Source organism: Dipteris shenzhenensis, chromosome 32 (genome assembly GCF_047967505.1).
Source record: "Dipteris shenzhenensis isolate YYH24624 ecotype China chromosome 32, Dip_SZ_1.0, whole genome shotgun sequence".
NCBI classification, from domain to species: Eukaryota; Viridiplantae; Streptophyta; class Polypodiopsida; order Gleicheniales; family Dipteridaceae; genus Dipteris; species Dipteris shenzhenensis.
In genome coordinates, this window is record NC_141627.1 from 43,251,432 (window position 1) to 43,267,707 (window position 16,276).

The window sequence follows — 16,276 nt, forward strand, 5'->3', positions numbered from 1 at the left end:
CAAACCTTAGCCTACAAGGTCGCAAACTAACAGGTGCTAGCTAGGTTAGGGTTAGGCTAATCGATTGGGTTGGGTTAGTTAGGTCAAGTTAGGTTGGTAGAGTTAGGTGAGGTTAGTTGGTCAGTTAGGTTAACCTAATTAGGGTTCAATTAGAGGGTTAGGTTAGGTTAGGCTAAGTCAATGTCGTGTCTTACCAGTCTTTAGGTTAGGAGTCCTAAGTGTCCTAGGTAACTTAGGGAGAACCCCCCCCCCCCCCCCCCCCCCCAAAACAAAAAAAAAAAAGAGAGAAAAAAGGGAGAACCCCTTTTTCCAGCCTCTTTCTCACAGCCATTTCAAGGCCTTTTTCAGCTCCGTTCGGGCTTATTTGGGCCACATTTTGCAGCTTCTTCATCGACCTTTCTCTCGAGCTTCTCCATTGACATTTTCGTGGTTCTACACACTATATCAGTTTGGGAATTTCTTCGCAAGGAAAGCCATACATTCAAGCTTCCTCTCTCTCCCATGGCAGCTCACCATGGCACCCCAATGTCCCCCTCTTGAGTCACTTGATGATAATGATGAGGCTGCTCAGCATGAGCACTTGCCTTCCATAGTGGGTACATCCGCTAGTGGTACAAATGTTCCTTCTACCACTCAGGCCCTCTCTCCTACATCTTGGGATGGTCAGACTCAATTCCTTGCAGCATTCTCCTCCATGCTCCAGCAGGATACATCTTTACAGTTGGGACAGCAAATGATTAGTCAGCAGTCTCAGCAGATTGGCCAGGTTGTCGCACATGCATTACCGGACAAAGGCAAGCAGCCTATACCCTAGCATGAGGATTTGAGGCCAAGGGAACTCTTTCGATTATCATCTACAACCTCTTGTACCCTATTACATTGGATGTGTTACAAAGTATTTTCCCCTTTTGGGCTTATTGAGAAGATTGTCATGCATCAGATTTCAGGTGGTCTACATTCTGAACTACATTTTGCCTCACAGGCTAGTGCATTGCAAGCACGAAACAGCTTGCAAGGTTGGGATATATATGACGGTGTCTGTACATTACACATTCAGCTGTTAGAACCGACAAAGATGTCATTCCTAGGGTCATTCCACGCTAAATGTAGAGATACAAATGCCATAGAGCAGCCACCTGTTTTTGGAGCCATGATTACTAGAGGGGTGATGACAGAGGCTAAGCAGGCCGATAATGTTATGGCAATGGACAGCAGAAGGAAGATGCTTGTTATGACACTTTTGAGAAGGTGTATGATGGCAAGCAACCCTTCCACAACCATATTGGTCTAAACAGCTACTGTTTCCAACAGTACATGGGTGCACAACAACATGATAATTTTGTCAATGATGGAAAGATGCACATGGAAGTGTGATGGAAGGAGACCAAGGTAGAGCTACAGTTAGGGGTGAGGCAAACTTGCCACAACACAAGTTGGGTATCGTACAGGACAAAGGCAATCAGCTTCTTTCTGAGAAGGGTGATCTCATACGACACGATGATGCTACATCCTTGTCTGTAGAGCATGAAGTTACACTCATGCATGTGGATTCCATCGCAAGATGCAGGGTGGGCAGGTGGTAGAGTATTTACTACACAACCAGCCAAATCCTTCCATCTTTGGGAAGCGTATTAGTGAGCAGCCCACTATGATCTTACCCATGGGAAATTTCAGCCAGAGACTTCCACCAACGACTCTTCCATGGGGTGATATCCTTGAGTTATGTGCAGGGGATATAGGCCCATCTTCATTGCGGGCATGTGGCACATCCCAACCTCATGTTGATGTTTTTGGGAGAGCCTGTCCCTGTAGCACTCATCTCTCAGCTTTGCTTCAGCCCAATGCCTATGAGAGGATTTGGCCTCGATCTGTATCAGACATGAGGCTCTACATAGAGTCTAGGCCACCTCGAATGCAGCCTGGACAGATTTTTGTGGAAGGATATTTCAGATTATATCCAATGGATGACGAGGGCAAGGTTCCTCATGATGGCATGCACCATGCCCACACATGGTTAAAGTTGAGGGCTTCGTCTTGGAAGCCCCACGCATGGGCAGCTTTCAAAGACCTCATGGGTGTCATGGTTAGAAGTAAATTACAGCAATACAGCCCAGAGCTGAAGGCCTTACTGGTGAGGACTGAAAATCCTTGGAATGCTGAGGAAGCACAAGCACTGCTGGAAGTGTTAGAGCCTGAGTACAGCAGCTATAATGAGAATGATTTTCAGTTCCTAGCATATGGGCAGTTGAAAACTGCAATGCAACAACAACTCCTCAAAGCTGCCTTACAAGGTATATGGCAAAACAATGAATGCTTCCGACGTGGGGAAAAGTGGGCAGCAAGGCACGGAGAGGTCCCCAAAATAGTTGTCTTGGGGAGAGCCAATCTGTATGTGCTTTTGAAGCTTCTTCATGACAAGTATGCTAGGTGGGATCAACACTTACATGACCCTGGTGGTGCCACAACTTATGGGGACAAGGCATATGTTTCACTGTTTTGCAGCAGCAAGGAGCCTTTGTTTCCAGCCACCACTTGCAATTTTGAGGGCAAAATTGAGCGGGGATGGTTGTAATGAAGGCCAAGATCAGGCCAAATTAGTGAGGGTTAGGCCTGATTTGGCTTAGGGGATTTTTAGGCCTAGAGGGGGGGGCAAAAAGGAGATATAGTAGAGGGAGACTATATAAGTCCACCTCCACACCTTTGTACATACTTTTTGATGTGACATCTAAACCTATCTGCTCTCCCTTCCTCCTTCCTGCCTACGCTCACACTCTCTCTCTCCCTCTCTCTCTCTCTCTATCCCCTCATCCTTCTCTCTCTTCTTCTCTCTTTCCCCTTCTCCTCTCTTCTCCTCCCTTCCTTCTGCTATTCTCTCCCCATCTCTAAATCTGCCCCTTCCCCCTTCTCTACAGAATTTATGAGTGGTCTTCATTTGGAGTGAATTTATATATTGAGTTGTCGTCTTGTAGGCCATGGTGTTTCTTAAGCTGCACACTTAAGAGATATTAATTCGCCTTTTATCGAGAAATTGAAGGGAATCTTAACCTTTTATAAACAAATAAGGCAGGAGATGGCACACTTTAAATGTTGAATTTTGTTGATACAGTTCAAACAAGCTGAGGAAACGATGTTTAAACTTGATCTAGATGGACTTGTGGTGATTGGTGGGGATGATTCCAATACAAATGCTTCCCTTCTAGGAGAATATTTTAGGTACGATATTTTGTATTGTGGCAGGAAAGGTTCACTATATGTTAGGATGGCATGTTGCGTCGAAATCAGAATCTTTTATTAATCTGATTCTGTTCTAGTTTAATATAGGCTTCACTTCTTTCCTCTAACCCAACCACTTTATCACTACAGAGGCAAAAACATGAAGACTCAGGTTATTGGCTGTCCAAAGACAATTGATGGTGATTTGAAGTGCAAGGAAGTTCCTACAAGCTTTGGTTTTGATACTGCGTGCAAGGTCATATTATTCTCACATAGCTCAAATTATGGGGGATGCAAACCCTTGAAGTTCAGATTTGGCCGTTGAATTCATTTGAGATGAGAATATAAGTTGTTCTGAATGCTAATAATATAAAGCTGCATTGGAATTTGACTCTTACACTTTCAACAGATTTACTCTGAGATGATAGGGAATGTTATGGTGGATGCCCGCTCCACAGAAAAATATTATCATTGTAAGTCATTGTTATGCGCTTCGTGCCTTTTGAGTCTGCCTGCCTATACCTCATCTCTACTGTAATGCAGTGAAAATTTTGAAGTTTCTAGAATTTTGTAACTAGCATGTGGTAGAGATAAGGTGATACATTGAACACTTATGAAAAGGAGTCCCTTGGTGTGGTGCATAAGATGTGCGTTGTGCTGGATTTGCGCTTTTCTTTTACCACCTAGGAATCCACTGCGAAACATAATTGTGCAGGCAACCTAAGCATTTATGCTCTCTTTGAGAGCTTTAAGGCTAAGGTTGCCTGCACAACTAATTTTTTGCTGAATGTCAGTTTAAAAAATGCAACCATCTAAGAAATCAGAGAGGCATTGTGAATCAATTGGTGGCTTTTAGTGGTCTCCTTTAATTTATGCTCACGAGATTGGTGTTTTTTGAAAATATACTATTCTTTTGTGGTGCATCTGCATTTGTAGCTGAGATAATTTCTTCTCATATCATTTTGAATCACTAGTAATGGGCTGCATATATGACTCAGACTGTTCTCTTGCCGTACTAAGTGATACCGTCATCATACTAGCGACATCTCTTCCTCTCTCATTAGCATTATCCAATCACTTTATTTCAAATCTTATTTCGCGTGTACCTTGGTTCAGATGCTCCTATAAGCAGATGATGTGGTACTGATTTCCTCCTCTCTCGAGGGGCTACAGAGGCACTTGCACGCATTGCATGTCTTTTGTGAGTCACATGATTTGAAAGTCAACCTTGGCAAAACCAAGGTTATGATCTTCAACACATCTCGAGCAGCCATGCATCCGGAGCAGTTCACTTTCGATGGGGAGCCGGTTGATATTGTCTCCTCGTATACCTACTTAGGTGTTGTTTTCTCTAGCCCAATCTTCACGATGAGGTACCCCAAACAACGAGCTAGGGGGAACGAGCCATGGCAAGAATGAGCAAGGGGGAACATAATTGACATCACACATTCTATGAAAACACTTATACATTGCTATGTGACATTATGGACCCCTTTGGCGCAAATCTATTTTGATACAATATGTAGGAAATGGAAAAATGCATCTAAGAGAGTTGATGCATAAATTTATTTTTGATACACTATGTAGGAAATGGAGAAATGCATTCATTTTTGGTGTGCTCCGGTTTTGCTTGGCAGGGGCACCCACATAGACTAGGACTAGTCTAGAGTTATATTTTGCATGCAAAAGCTAACAATTAATGTAGCGTCGTACACTTATCTAAACTTGAGCCTCCCACCTGGGTACAATCCTTCACACGCCTAACTTAACCTAAGCCTCCCACCCGGGCACAATCCTTCAGACACTTGCTTGAACATCAGCCTCCGCCTTGGTACAATCCTTCAGACACCAAAGCTAATTCCTCCGAGCAAAGAATCAAGGTCGTCCCTTGCCTTCAAGCTCCACTTCCCAAGAACTTCCATCAGGGCTCTAATACCATGTTAAAAAATTGAAATCCCTATAGAGGGTATCCCGTAGTGAAAGATTGATAGATGGGCCCAAGAATTCAACCTTCATAAACATGTGTGCGCGAGCCAGTAAATAGATTATGCATCAAGACAAACACTTATGTATTTCCGCTTGTCCACAAATATAGAAGCAACACTAAGGTCCTTGCCTTCAAGCTCCACTTCTCGAGAACTTCCATCACGGCTCTGATACCATGTAAAAAAATTGCAATTCCTACAGAGAGTATCCCGCAGTGGAAGACTGATAGATGGGCCCAAGAATTACACGAAGAAGTGTTTCACTATGTAATCCAGCTTCATAAACATGTGTGCGCGAGCGAGCAAATAGACTGTGCATCAAGAAAAATATAGAAGCACAACCCCCGTCCTGTAGCCGCCTCAAACAGTCCTCCAACCGACTCAGCCTTGCGGCCTATAAATCCCCCCCCAGGGTCACATTTGCAGACCTTTTTCTGGCCCTTCCTGGCCACATGGCTGACTCTACTGGCCCAGGCAGGTCTGCCCATAATCCAGCTTCATTCTCAAGCCCCAAGGCCCTCCATAACATGCTGCATTTGTTCCATCTCTGCTCAGCCCTGTTCCAGGTCCTGGAAAAGCTTCCAGCCAGTCCATACTGAGATTTCCCTGCACATTCTTGTCCTCTCCATCCATGGACAGCCCTGTGGCACTCCTACACCACTTCTGTCCACATGGTGGACCTGACCTGCCATGGCTCTCTCTCTCTCTCTCTCTACTGCCCACATGGCAGCCCATGTGCTGGCCATGTGGCAGCCCCATGCCTATTACTATTCTATGGTCCACCCCCCCGATGCACTCCTCATATGGGGGCTCACAGGTGGGGAGGTGACCAATCCTATTCCACTAAACTCCTTATCTCTTTAGTTCATTATCGTGGCCAATAGATACTAGATCCTAAATTTTGGTAAGACATGCAAACTTGAGGGGACCAATCACCCGTTGTGGAAAATGAAGGTTAGGATCCACTTGGTGTTGAGGGAAGCGTGGAGGATTGCGACGGAGACAGAGCTGATGCCTCAAGTCACATTTGGCTACCCCAGCCACAACAACTTCGGTGGCAGTGACAATGCCGGCAAACCCTCTGTTAGTGAGGTCATGGCAGATCCGAGATGCAGAAGCCTTGGCGAGCATTGTGTCCGCACATACAGGTGGTCAACTCTTCTTTGGATGACATTGAGGGATATATATGAGCTCAACAATGAGGTGAGAATCTAGGACCTTGAGACAAAGCTGTTTGGCATGAGGATGGATGAAGGGGATTTGGTACAGGAATACATCACCAAGATGAAGGTGGTGCGGGATCAGCTAGTGGTAGTTGTGAGCTTGACGGACATGGCAAGGTTGTTGATGGGAATACTCCCCGGAGCTATGGTAGGTTTGTGACTCTATGACTGCAGGGCAGAGGACAGCGCCAGTGACTTTTGAGGAGCTGGTTCCATTGCTGCTGCAACAAGAAGCTCGTGAAAAGAAGTACGACGACACAAATAAGAATGACAAGGCCCTGATAGCTTAGGACAGGAGCAAAGGCTAGGGCAAGGGTAAGCCTGGCAAAGGCAAGAGCAAATTTGACGACGGAGCGGACTCTTCAGATGAAGACAACAAGAAGAAGAGAAAGAAAGAGAAGAAGTGCTTCTACTATGATGAGCCATGACATTTTGTGAAGGATTGCAAAAAGAAGAAGGCTAATCAGAAGAAGGGTGCCAGCTCAGAGCCAGAGGATTCAACCTAGCTGGTGGTGACATAGGAACTTTTCTTGGTGGCAACTCTGAGCGCTGTTGAGATTATGTGCATGGACCCGTGTTACCGTTAGAATCTTAGACATTGAGGATTGGTCAAGAGAGGAGTCTGAGACCTTTGTGAAGGTCATGGACAACGATGAGTGCCTAGAGTCATGTGGGTGCTTGGTTGGTGTTGTTGAAGCAGGGTGTGATTCTTCGACAGGACCTAGGGACTCAAGGCCAGACTAAGGATGTGACTCAGAGGGGGACAAAAACACAGAACTACAGCTGGAGCCTGACGGCCTAGGTAATCTTGATTTGTGCCTGGGATATGATGTCTCCGATATGTTGTTTGGTTGCAGAGCTAGCCAGATGGAGGATGGGTTGAAACAGACCTTGAGAGCTTGGTTCTTGGAGGGATGTCTCCGGTATGTTGTTTGGTTGCAGACCTTAGCGAGATGGAGGACGGGTTGAAAGAGACCTTGAGAGCTTGGTGCTTGGAGGGATTCAAGCTGTTTACCTACCACGAGGAGGACCATAGGAGGATGCTGGTACCTAGAGAGCTCGAGTTTCGAGGCAGGTTTGTGACTGAAGGAGGTGGTGCCATCAGGTGCTACCAAAGATGGACTTGTGTGCGAAAGAAGAACTAGACCTGGTAGTGGAGGGGCCACTGGTTGAAAAGCTAGGAGAAGACTATGACGACACTAGAATGTTCTAGAGGGCTAACGGGAGCAACTTGAGCATCTTCATGGACACAATTGGATCTTGCCAATATGGTTTTGCGAGGGGGTGCTGGAATAGGATTGGTCACCTCCCCACCTGTGAGTCCCCATATGAGGAGCGCATCGGGGAGGGAGGGGGGGGGGGTGGGACCATATAATAGTAATAGGCACGGGGTGCCACATGAGCAGCACATGGGCTGCCATGTGGGCAGCAGAGAGAGAGAGAGGAGATACCTGGCAAATCAGGTCCACCATGTGGGCAGAAGTGGTGTAGGAGTGCCACAGGGCTGTCCATAGATGGAGAGGACAATAATTTGCAGGGAAACCTCAGTATGGACTGGCTGGAAGCTTTTCCAGGACCTGGAACAGGGCTGAGCAGAGATGGAACAGATGCAGCATGTTATGGAGGGCCTTGGGGCTTGAGAACAAGGCTGGATTATGGGCATACCTGCCTGGGCCAGTAGTAGCCAGCCACGTGGCCAGGAAGGGCCAGAAAAAAGTCAGCAAGTGTGACCCCAGGGGGGGATTTATAGGCCGCAAGGCTGAGTCGGTTGGAGGCCTGTTTGAGGTGGCTAGGGGGAGCGGGGGGAGGGGGGGCGGGCAGCAAGTTGGCCAGTAGGGGGGGCAACCAGCTCCTATAAAAGGGGGCACTTGGGTCCCCATTCATCCATCATCCCTTGGAGCCGGCCTCAGGACAGCAGATAGGAGCAGCAGTCAAGCAACCTTGGGCCTATACTTAGGAGGTGAAGGTGACCTAGAAGACGCTGCAGACTAAGCTGGAGTGGCAGCCCTCCTAGGCTGGCTTTCCGGACAGCAAGGTGGAAGAGATCCTTTGGACAGAGAATCTACATAAGATCAGTGGGGCATGCAGGCTCAGAGATCCTAGAGGAGAACATTTTGGTATTGTATTGTGTCCAGTTTGTGGATGGACTGAAATATTAAGTGTTGCTTCTTTGATGCATAGTCTGGCTCGCACACACATGAATGGTTGCGAAGTATACAGATGTTTATGAAGCTTGATTCCATAGTGAAACACATACACGTGTAATTCCTGGGCCCATCTATCAGTCTGCCGCTGCGGGATACCATCTTTTGGGATTTCAGTTTTCTAACAGTTACTGGGTGCCATGGTGGTGTGTTTCATTAAATTGTTGCAGGTACCAAGAGGGGTTAAAATGGCCTATTTCTAAGGGCCCAGGCTGCTTACAAGTAGGGGATTTACTTTGGAGTGTGTGACCACAAGCTTGGCAAGCCCACAATTGCCAACTTGTGGCACTGCTAGAATGTAATAGAATCTAGGAAAGAGGACACCAAGGGAGTTGCCAAATTTAGGCACCCTGCTGTTTCCACAAAATGTATTTTTTCCCTGATTCATGTTTTGGTATGCAGCTAGAGACTGCAGGCTTTGTACTCAGACTCTTTTCATCAATGAATACGACTACCTTTTGGGGGGGGGGGGGTTTGCAACCTGTTGGTTCTTGGCCCTAATGTGTGTTGGAGTGATGAGAGAGAGAGAGAGAGAGAGAGAGAGAGAGAGAGAGTTTTGATTGAGCAATTGTACAGAAGAAATCAAGGAATTTTGCATTGGGGCCTTCTGGATTGTAAGAGGGGAGTGCCTAAAAAGATTGTTAAATGTATTCAAAAGATAGAGCCTGGTTCACAATCACTTCCATTTTGCTTTCCCTCACTATCAATTCCTTTCTGCTATTATCTTTCATGAGAGACATGCATGGGATCAAGCAAGGTTGTGTGAAAATCACCCTTGCTTCAAGATAATTTAAGATTTCGCCGTCTTTGATTGTTAAATTCTCTCTTTTTCCCTTCCAAATCAAGAAAAGAGTCGGTGCTTTTTGTTGGGTTATCTAATGCTTGGAATATGTCTTGTAGTTGTCCGATTGATGGGACGAGCTGCATCACATATCACTCTAGAATGTGCATTACAAACACATCCCACGATTGCAATCATCGGTGAAGAGGTACTTTTGTATCCATGTGTTCTCTATCAAGAAACGCATAAGGCAGAAAAGAAGTAAACGATGGCAATTTGATTGTGCTTGCACCCGTGTGTGTGTGTGTGTAGAGAGAGAGAGAGAGAGAGAGAGAGAGAGAGAGAGAGATGTATTAACGTCCTCGGGAGGCCTCACAGACTTATGAGACAAGGTACAATAAACAAGAGAGTACAAGTGCTCGTGAGCACTGCCATACAAGTTTTAAAACTTCTAGATATAGGATGAATCTTTTAATCATGGATGCTTTGTTATTGCCATTACATCCATAGGTTAATATAACTTTACTTTCTTGCTTCATGGGCTTAATATCAGTAGGTGATGAAGCATTGGCAAGAACCATCTTGCTTTCCCTTGACGAACCATAGTTAGGATCCTTACACAGGAATTCATAACATTTGATGGTGGAGCACTTGCAACAGGAGAATGGTAGTGGAGTGCAGCAGCTATGGCCACTTGAGCTACCACCATCTCTAACAGAGAGAGAGAGCACAACAGCTATGGCTGCTTGAAAATCAGCTATCGCCGCTTGAAAGGTTTTCCACCATCTTCCCCCCCCAACACAGATCATCTTAGCTATGATCGCTTACCCTCTCCTCCTATCTTGCCTCCTCCAGCTCTACCTTCTCTTCTCCCACAACCACGCCTCATGATGATTGCATCATCTTGCTCTCTTTCGGAAGAGTTTCTCCCTCTCCCCCTTCTACCAGCCTTCTTCCCTCCACCCACTAGGTTGTTGCCCTCCTCGACTCCAAACAGTTCTTTGGTTCCATCTCCGCGACCTTCCACAACTCGCTTACCTCAACGTCTCCAATAGTTTCTCTAGTTTCTCAACCCCCCTAGCTCTGCTACCTATCCTCCCTCACCGTTTCGACCTCAATCCCAATTTCTTGGCCGGCCCTATCCCCAACTCCCTCTTCAATTGCTCCAGTGCCTCGACCTCAGCATAAACTCCTTGTCTTTGACCTTCTTGCAAATTTCACCTCTTGTCTGGAAAAGTGCTACCTGAATGGATTCCTTCTGATTGGAGTGGAGCTCGCTCCCTGGAGGGTTTACATGTCTGAGATAATCTCTACCTTGTTGGGACCATACTGCCTTCACTATGTAACTGTATTATATTGACGAGATTGAATTTACTGAATTACTTGCTCATGGGGCAGATCCTTGATGGGCTAGGCAAGCTTATCCAGCTGCAGCTATTTAGAGTGTATCTAAATGGCCTTTCTGGTATGTTACCTCTCTCAATTATGAATTGCACCGATTTGATCACTTTGGAAGTGTCTACAAACATCTTTTCGGGTTCCCTTTCGCTTGATTAGGTTGACTAATGTAGGTGCAGTGTCGGGGTCTATTCCTTCAACGTCGGGCAGTATGGTTATGGTGCAGGCGATCAATTTTGCCGAGAGTAAGTTCTCTGGAGACATACTTTCAAGTTTCGGGAAGTGCCGAGGTTGCAAATGCTAAGTCTCTCATGGAATGGTCTTGATGGTAGCATCCCAAAGACTTTGGGAAATTGCGAAGCCTTCAGTATCTTGATTTATCGAGTAACAAAATTGTTGGGCAACCTTCCTTCTTCTCTTGAAATGCTTCTAGACCTTACTTTCTTGATCGTCTCCTTGAATAGATGGGAAGGAAGCATAACTTTGTTTGGAATCTACGTAAAGTCCTCTCCTTAATCACTTCAATCATTGATCTCCTCTAGAAATGCAGTTAGGATGAACAGGCAGAAGTGTAGAGTGTTGAGGGAGAATAGTAGTGTAGGCGAGTGGTGAGGCCATGGAGATGCAAAAGACCGTAACGGAGTTCACTAGAGGACAAGTGGCACAAGCTAGTTTCAAAAAGGGGATGGGCACAGATGTAGACCCGGGCTGAACATGGGAGGGAATAGCCATGAGCAACGTGGCAAAAAAGTGTTGGAGGGACACTTCAAAAAAAAAGTGTAAGTAGAGCGCTGCTGCCTAAAAAAGTAATTCATACAAGCCACAATGGGCTGAGGCAAAGGGCCCTTGTTGAGTGCTAAAAAAGTAGTTCATACAAGCTACTATGGGCTGAGGCAAAGGGCCCTTGTCGAGTGCTATACTAAGAAGCCCAAAGCTAGTACTCAAAACACACAAACTTGGAAATACTAAGATGATAAGAGATGTGATCAAGTGTCATCTATGATCCTGGGGCCATGACAGCTCTTCGGTAGGACACAAAGATATTGCGTATTTGCCTCGGCCGGGTGATGTCTTGTTGCAATGGGGGGTGTGGTCTCCGTGATCTCTATATCTGATAAGCCATATTGAGAGTCTCACCTTGACTTTGTGGTCCCCTCAGAGTAGAGATGAGATAGGTTGGACCTCCATGGTGCTCCCGTCGAGCTTTGCACCTTGCATGGTCTTTGTCTTTGGCTCCACAGCTCCACGTCATCTCTTTGCACTGATACACTTTGCCCTCATATGAGAGAGAGAGAGAGAGAGAGAGAGAGAGAGAGAGTCTATTAATGGCCACGGGATACCAATAGGTCTATGGGATAGCAAAAAACCCATCTAGTACATTTGCTTTAGGAAGGGCACATGGCAGCTCCCAAGGAGTGCAAAAACAACCCCAATTATTTAGAGTACCTACATAATAGTTTGAAATAGTAATCAGTCATACATCAGTTTAAGACTAAGAGTCTTTTGGTTTGGATTTAAACTCTTTGATTAGTGCTATGCCTTCATGGTAAACTGCCCATTTTCCATCCTTCCTAGTAGCCTTGACTTTAGCTAATTCTGTTGCCTTATTCTTCAATTGAGCTTGTGTAAGTTCCTCAGCTATCCATATCTTGGTCCCTTTCAACTTGTAAGATTGTCGATGAAGCTTGATCTGTAAATATCGCGACTTAAGTGTAAGGATAGCATGTCCTCTAGAGTGCCGGATATTAGTCGCTCCGTCATCATCATCATCATCATCATTCTTATCATCAACCTTCCATTCAATATTAATCTTCAATGCATTATCACGTCTGGCTTCGTGTTCTTTGATCTCTTCTTGGATATCAGTCTTGTTTGCCTTTGTGTCGAACTCCTCAATCACTTCTTTCTTGATTGATTGTACTTCAGTATGAACCATATCTTTGATTGTAGAGACTAGTTGAGGAGTAGGAGGAGAATTCTTACATGAGTTCCCCTCAGCAATTACTGCCTGCTTGCCAGGTCCCTCTAGAACTTGAAGTTGGGCTTTTACTTCTGCCAGCACAAGCCTTAACTCTTTGACTGCTTGCTGCAAATAATAAATCTGTTCATGCTGCCCAATGATGGGTTGTTTGGACCCTTCTTGTTTGTAATTGCGTGCATACAGAGAGGGTGTCATGGCTGCAGTTGTAGAGTACCGAGTCCTGATAGTTGAGGTTGATGGAGTTTAGGGGGATTTGGAGGGAAGGGTAGGCCATTCCACATTGGTTGTTTCTGTAGAACCTCCTAGCTGAACCTAACCCCCGGGTTGGGCTGGGGGTTTAGCCCAACTCGGAGTTAGAGACCCTAGGAGCTTGGTGCGAGGTGAGCAAGGGGGCGGGGGGCAGAGGGAAAGTGACCAATGAGGAGTGAAGGAGCTGCTGTTGGCAGCCGCGCTGCTGGTGGCGATTCTGATGCTGTGGTGGCACGCTGGCTGGCTGCTAGCGACACAGCTAGCTACGTTGCTAGCTACAGCTAAAGCTGCTTGAAAGGGCAAGCGACGAGAGCGACGGGCAGAGAGAGAGAGAGAGAGAGAGAGAGAGAGAGAGAGAGAGAGAGAGAGAGAGAGAGAGGCATGCATGCATGCATGTATATATATACGAAATATGTGGTCTCTCTCTCTCTCACACACACACACACACACAATTTTTTGGGCGAAAACTTTTGAAGTATTATATTACAGAGTGACTATCCCAAAAATGGGATGTGCCATAGTACATCAGCAGAAGATCTCACTATATGACGAGTATACATCAGAATCTATGTAATGAGTTTGCAGGCAATCCAACAGAGATTGCTGCAAGGAGTGCCTGAAAAAGGAGAAAGTAGGATCACAAAAGATTCTATGATTTCTGTATATCCAGCAATTTTTACTCCTTCATCAATGTGTCCTCTCATCCAATTTTCCAATTTGTCTATGAATAAATAGAAGAGAGTTGACAAGAGGTACAACCTTGTTCGACCCCTGTGTCACTGTTTATATTTCAAATTTCTACTGATTTGCAGAAGTCATTAGAAAAGTCACTCTTTCCTTTTGTCTTTCTAGTCACGGAGGGATTGCAGTGAGTTCGGGACAAACTCCACTATATTTATTGCCTTTCTATTGAGGAGTGTATTCAGAATTGCTTATGGGACTGCAGACACACGAGGATTATCTAGAAAGGGATCGCTAGATTATTGAGCACCTAGGGATTGGCTCTCTTTGTCCAGACCTCAGGTATTTTATGAGAGACATGATTCTTCTTGGGATATTTCGGTTCAACCGCATTTGGTTTAGTCGTGTTCAATGGATCATCTTCCTGGCTGTCCGTATAGACCTTTGCATGCCTTTGTAGATACTTCATGGAGATCTGGCGAGCATAGCAACGTGGCATATTTGGAGATCTTGATGCACAGAGGCTTTAGATGTTTTCCAGGTCCACCTTGCACACACAACGGCATGCATTTAGATAGATGTGGTAAACATCTTGTTGGCCAATTGGGGGAGTATGCCTGATCTTCACAGGCAGCCTCTACTGGGAGGATTGTTTTCTCCAAGGAGTGGAGCGGCTCACCGTTTTTCTCGGAGTCGCTCACAAGGTTGAGGTGGCACTTTCAGCCTCAAGGCTGGAGCTAGTGAGAACTGAATCCCAGGGGCACCTCACTCTGCAAGGAAGATGCCTGCATAGTCACAACTTCATCACACATTAGGTGCATGTTCTAGATTTCTAGAAAAGAGGAAATTTCAATGCAAAAATGTACTGCAAACAAACAATGCTCAGACTCAAACTCCCCTTCCACTCCCTTGGTTGCTGAGCCCTTGGTGCAATTGGCAGCCCTCTTGCTTGCAAGGATGAGATTTTGGGACTGGGGAGAGAAAAACTCAAAACAAGTGTTGTAGGGTAGAGAGTGAAAGCCTTGGAGTGGAGCAATGGTGTAGAGAGAGAGTGCTATAGTTGCTCCAAGGTAGGAGCAAGGGAAAAAGAGGTGGCTGCTGCTTCAGGGATAAGAAGAGAGATTTCTGCAGGGAGAGAGGGCTGAAACAGTAGAGAGAGAGATTCTGCACAGTAGAGAGAGAAGCCTGCACACTAGAGAGGGAAATACTGGAAGAGGAGAGAGAATGCTGTTGCTGCTGCTCCCGAAGAGAAAGGGATGCTGCTGCTACTCTAGAGTGGAGAGAAAGACCTGGAACTGTAGAGAGAGAGGTCTGCATAGTAGAGAGATAAATACTGGCAGAGGAGAGAGAAAGTTTGCTGCACCACCAAGAGGGCTTGGGTGAGAGGCTGGCTGCACCAAGATGCAGGAGGGAGGAGGGCTGCTGCACCAAAAGGGCGAGGCTGCTGCAAAATTTGTGGGAATGTGTGGAGAGGGTTTGGGCCACCATCTGCCCAAATTGGCATTTTTGGGGGCTGGTTGTCTCAAAGAGGCAAGCTTTGGATTGATGAGGGGCACCAAGAGAAGAGCTTTCCCTTCTTTTGCTATACAGTTAGAAATGCTTGGAGATTTCAGCTCAGCAGTAGAGGTTGAAGGCCCTCCAGAGCACCACATTGGGATAATTTTCAGATTTCCGCAGCTGTGCGGAAGAACTTTTGGCGTAGGCTCTGGAAATCCCTCAGGAATAGAAAGATGACTCTTTTCTTTTGTCTTTCTATTCATGGAGGGATTGTAGTGAACCTGTGGAGATCCAGGTTCGGGCATGATCCTACTTGTCCTCGTTGTCACATGGCAGTTGAGTCAGTACATCATTGCCTTTGGGAGTCCAGACAGGCGAGGACGATCTGGAAAGGTGTTGCTAGGATTTTCAGCATCTTTCATACATCACCTTTCTATATGACCTGGGGTTCAGTGGCTTGGTCATCTCGTACTGGCCCACAGGTGTTCTTCGAGGGACATGATCCAGATCCAGCTTTCATTGTACGGCAACATTCAGTGGAGAATTGTTCCCTCCAGTATGTTCCCCTCATTCCTTTCAAAGCTAGTAGACACGTCTTCAGAGATTTTGGCTAGCATTGCAGCTTGGCATATTTGGAGAGCCAGGTGTATAGAGGCGATGGAGGGTATCCAGGTTCACCCTTCCCAGACTATGGCCAGTATTTGGACTGACACAATATACACTCTGATGGCCATTTGGGCGAGCATACAGGGATCCTTCAGAGCAACCACTGCTAGGAGAGTTACTTTTTTCAGAGTTTGGAGGGGATCTCCTTTCTTCTCTGAGTTTCCTTCAAGGTTTCCTTCAAGGTTGAGATGGCATTTTCAGCCTCCGCCTTGGTTCTTTTTTAGCTCACTTTGAGCTGTTTTTCCCTCATGCATTGCATGATGTACTCCCGCATTTGAGCTTGCTCTCGCGGTTTTCATTCATACTTAATGAAGTAATTTTCTTGAAAAAAAAAAAAGAGGCAAGCTTTTCCAGCCCACCAAATGGTGGGCTGGCCCCCACACTAGTCCCCCTCTCTC

At 46.0% G+C, this 16,276-nt stretch overlaps 1 protein-coding gene across 3 annotated transcripts in view; it reads left to right on the plus strand.

Moving 5' to 3' along the window:
• The window catches only part of LOC147880795 (pyrophosphate--fructose 6-phosphate 1-phosphotransferase subunit beta-like), a 75,491-nt gene that overhangs the window by 45,296 nt on the left and 13,919 nt on the right, over window positions 1-16,276 (plus strand). For all 3 annotated transcript variants that reach the window (XM_087370704.1, XM_087370705.1, XM_087370706.1), the window contains exons 6-9: window positions 3,107-3,213; window positions 3,364-3,469; window positions 3,623-3,686; window positions 9,526-9,614. In XM_087370704.1, the coding sequence (XP_087226830.1) occupies window positions 3,107-3,213; window positions 3,364-3,469; window positions 3,623-3,686; window positions 9,526-9,614 (366 nt within the window). The remainder of the gene's footprint in view (window positions 1-3,106; window positions 3,214-3,363; window positions 3,470-3,622; window positions 3,687-9,525; window positions 9,615-16,276) is intronic.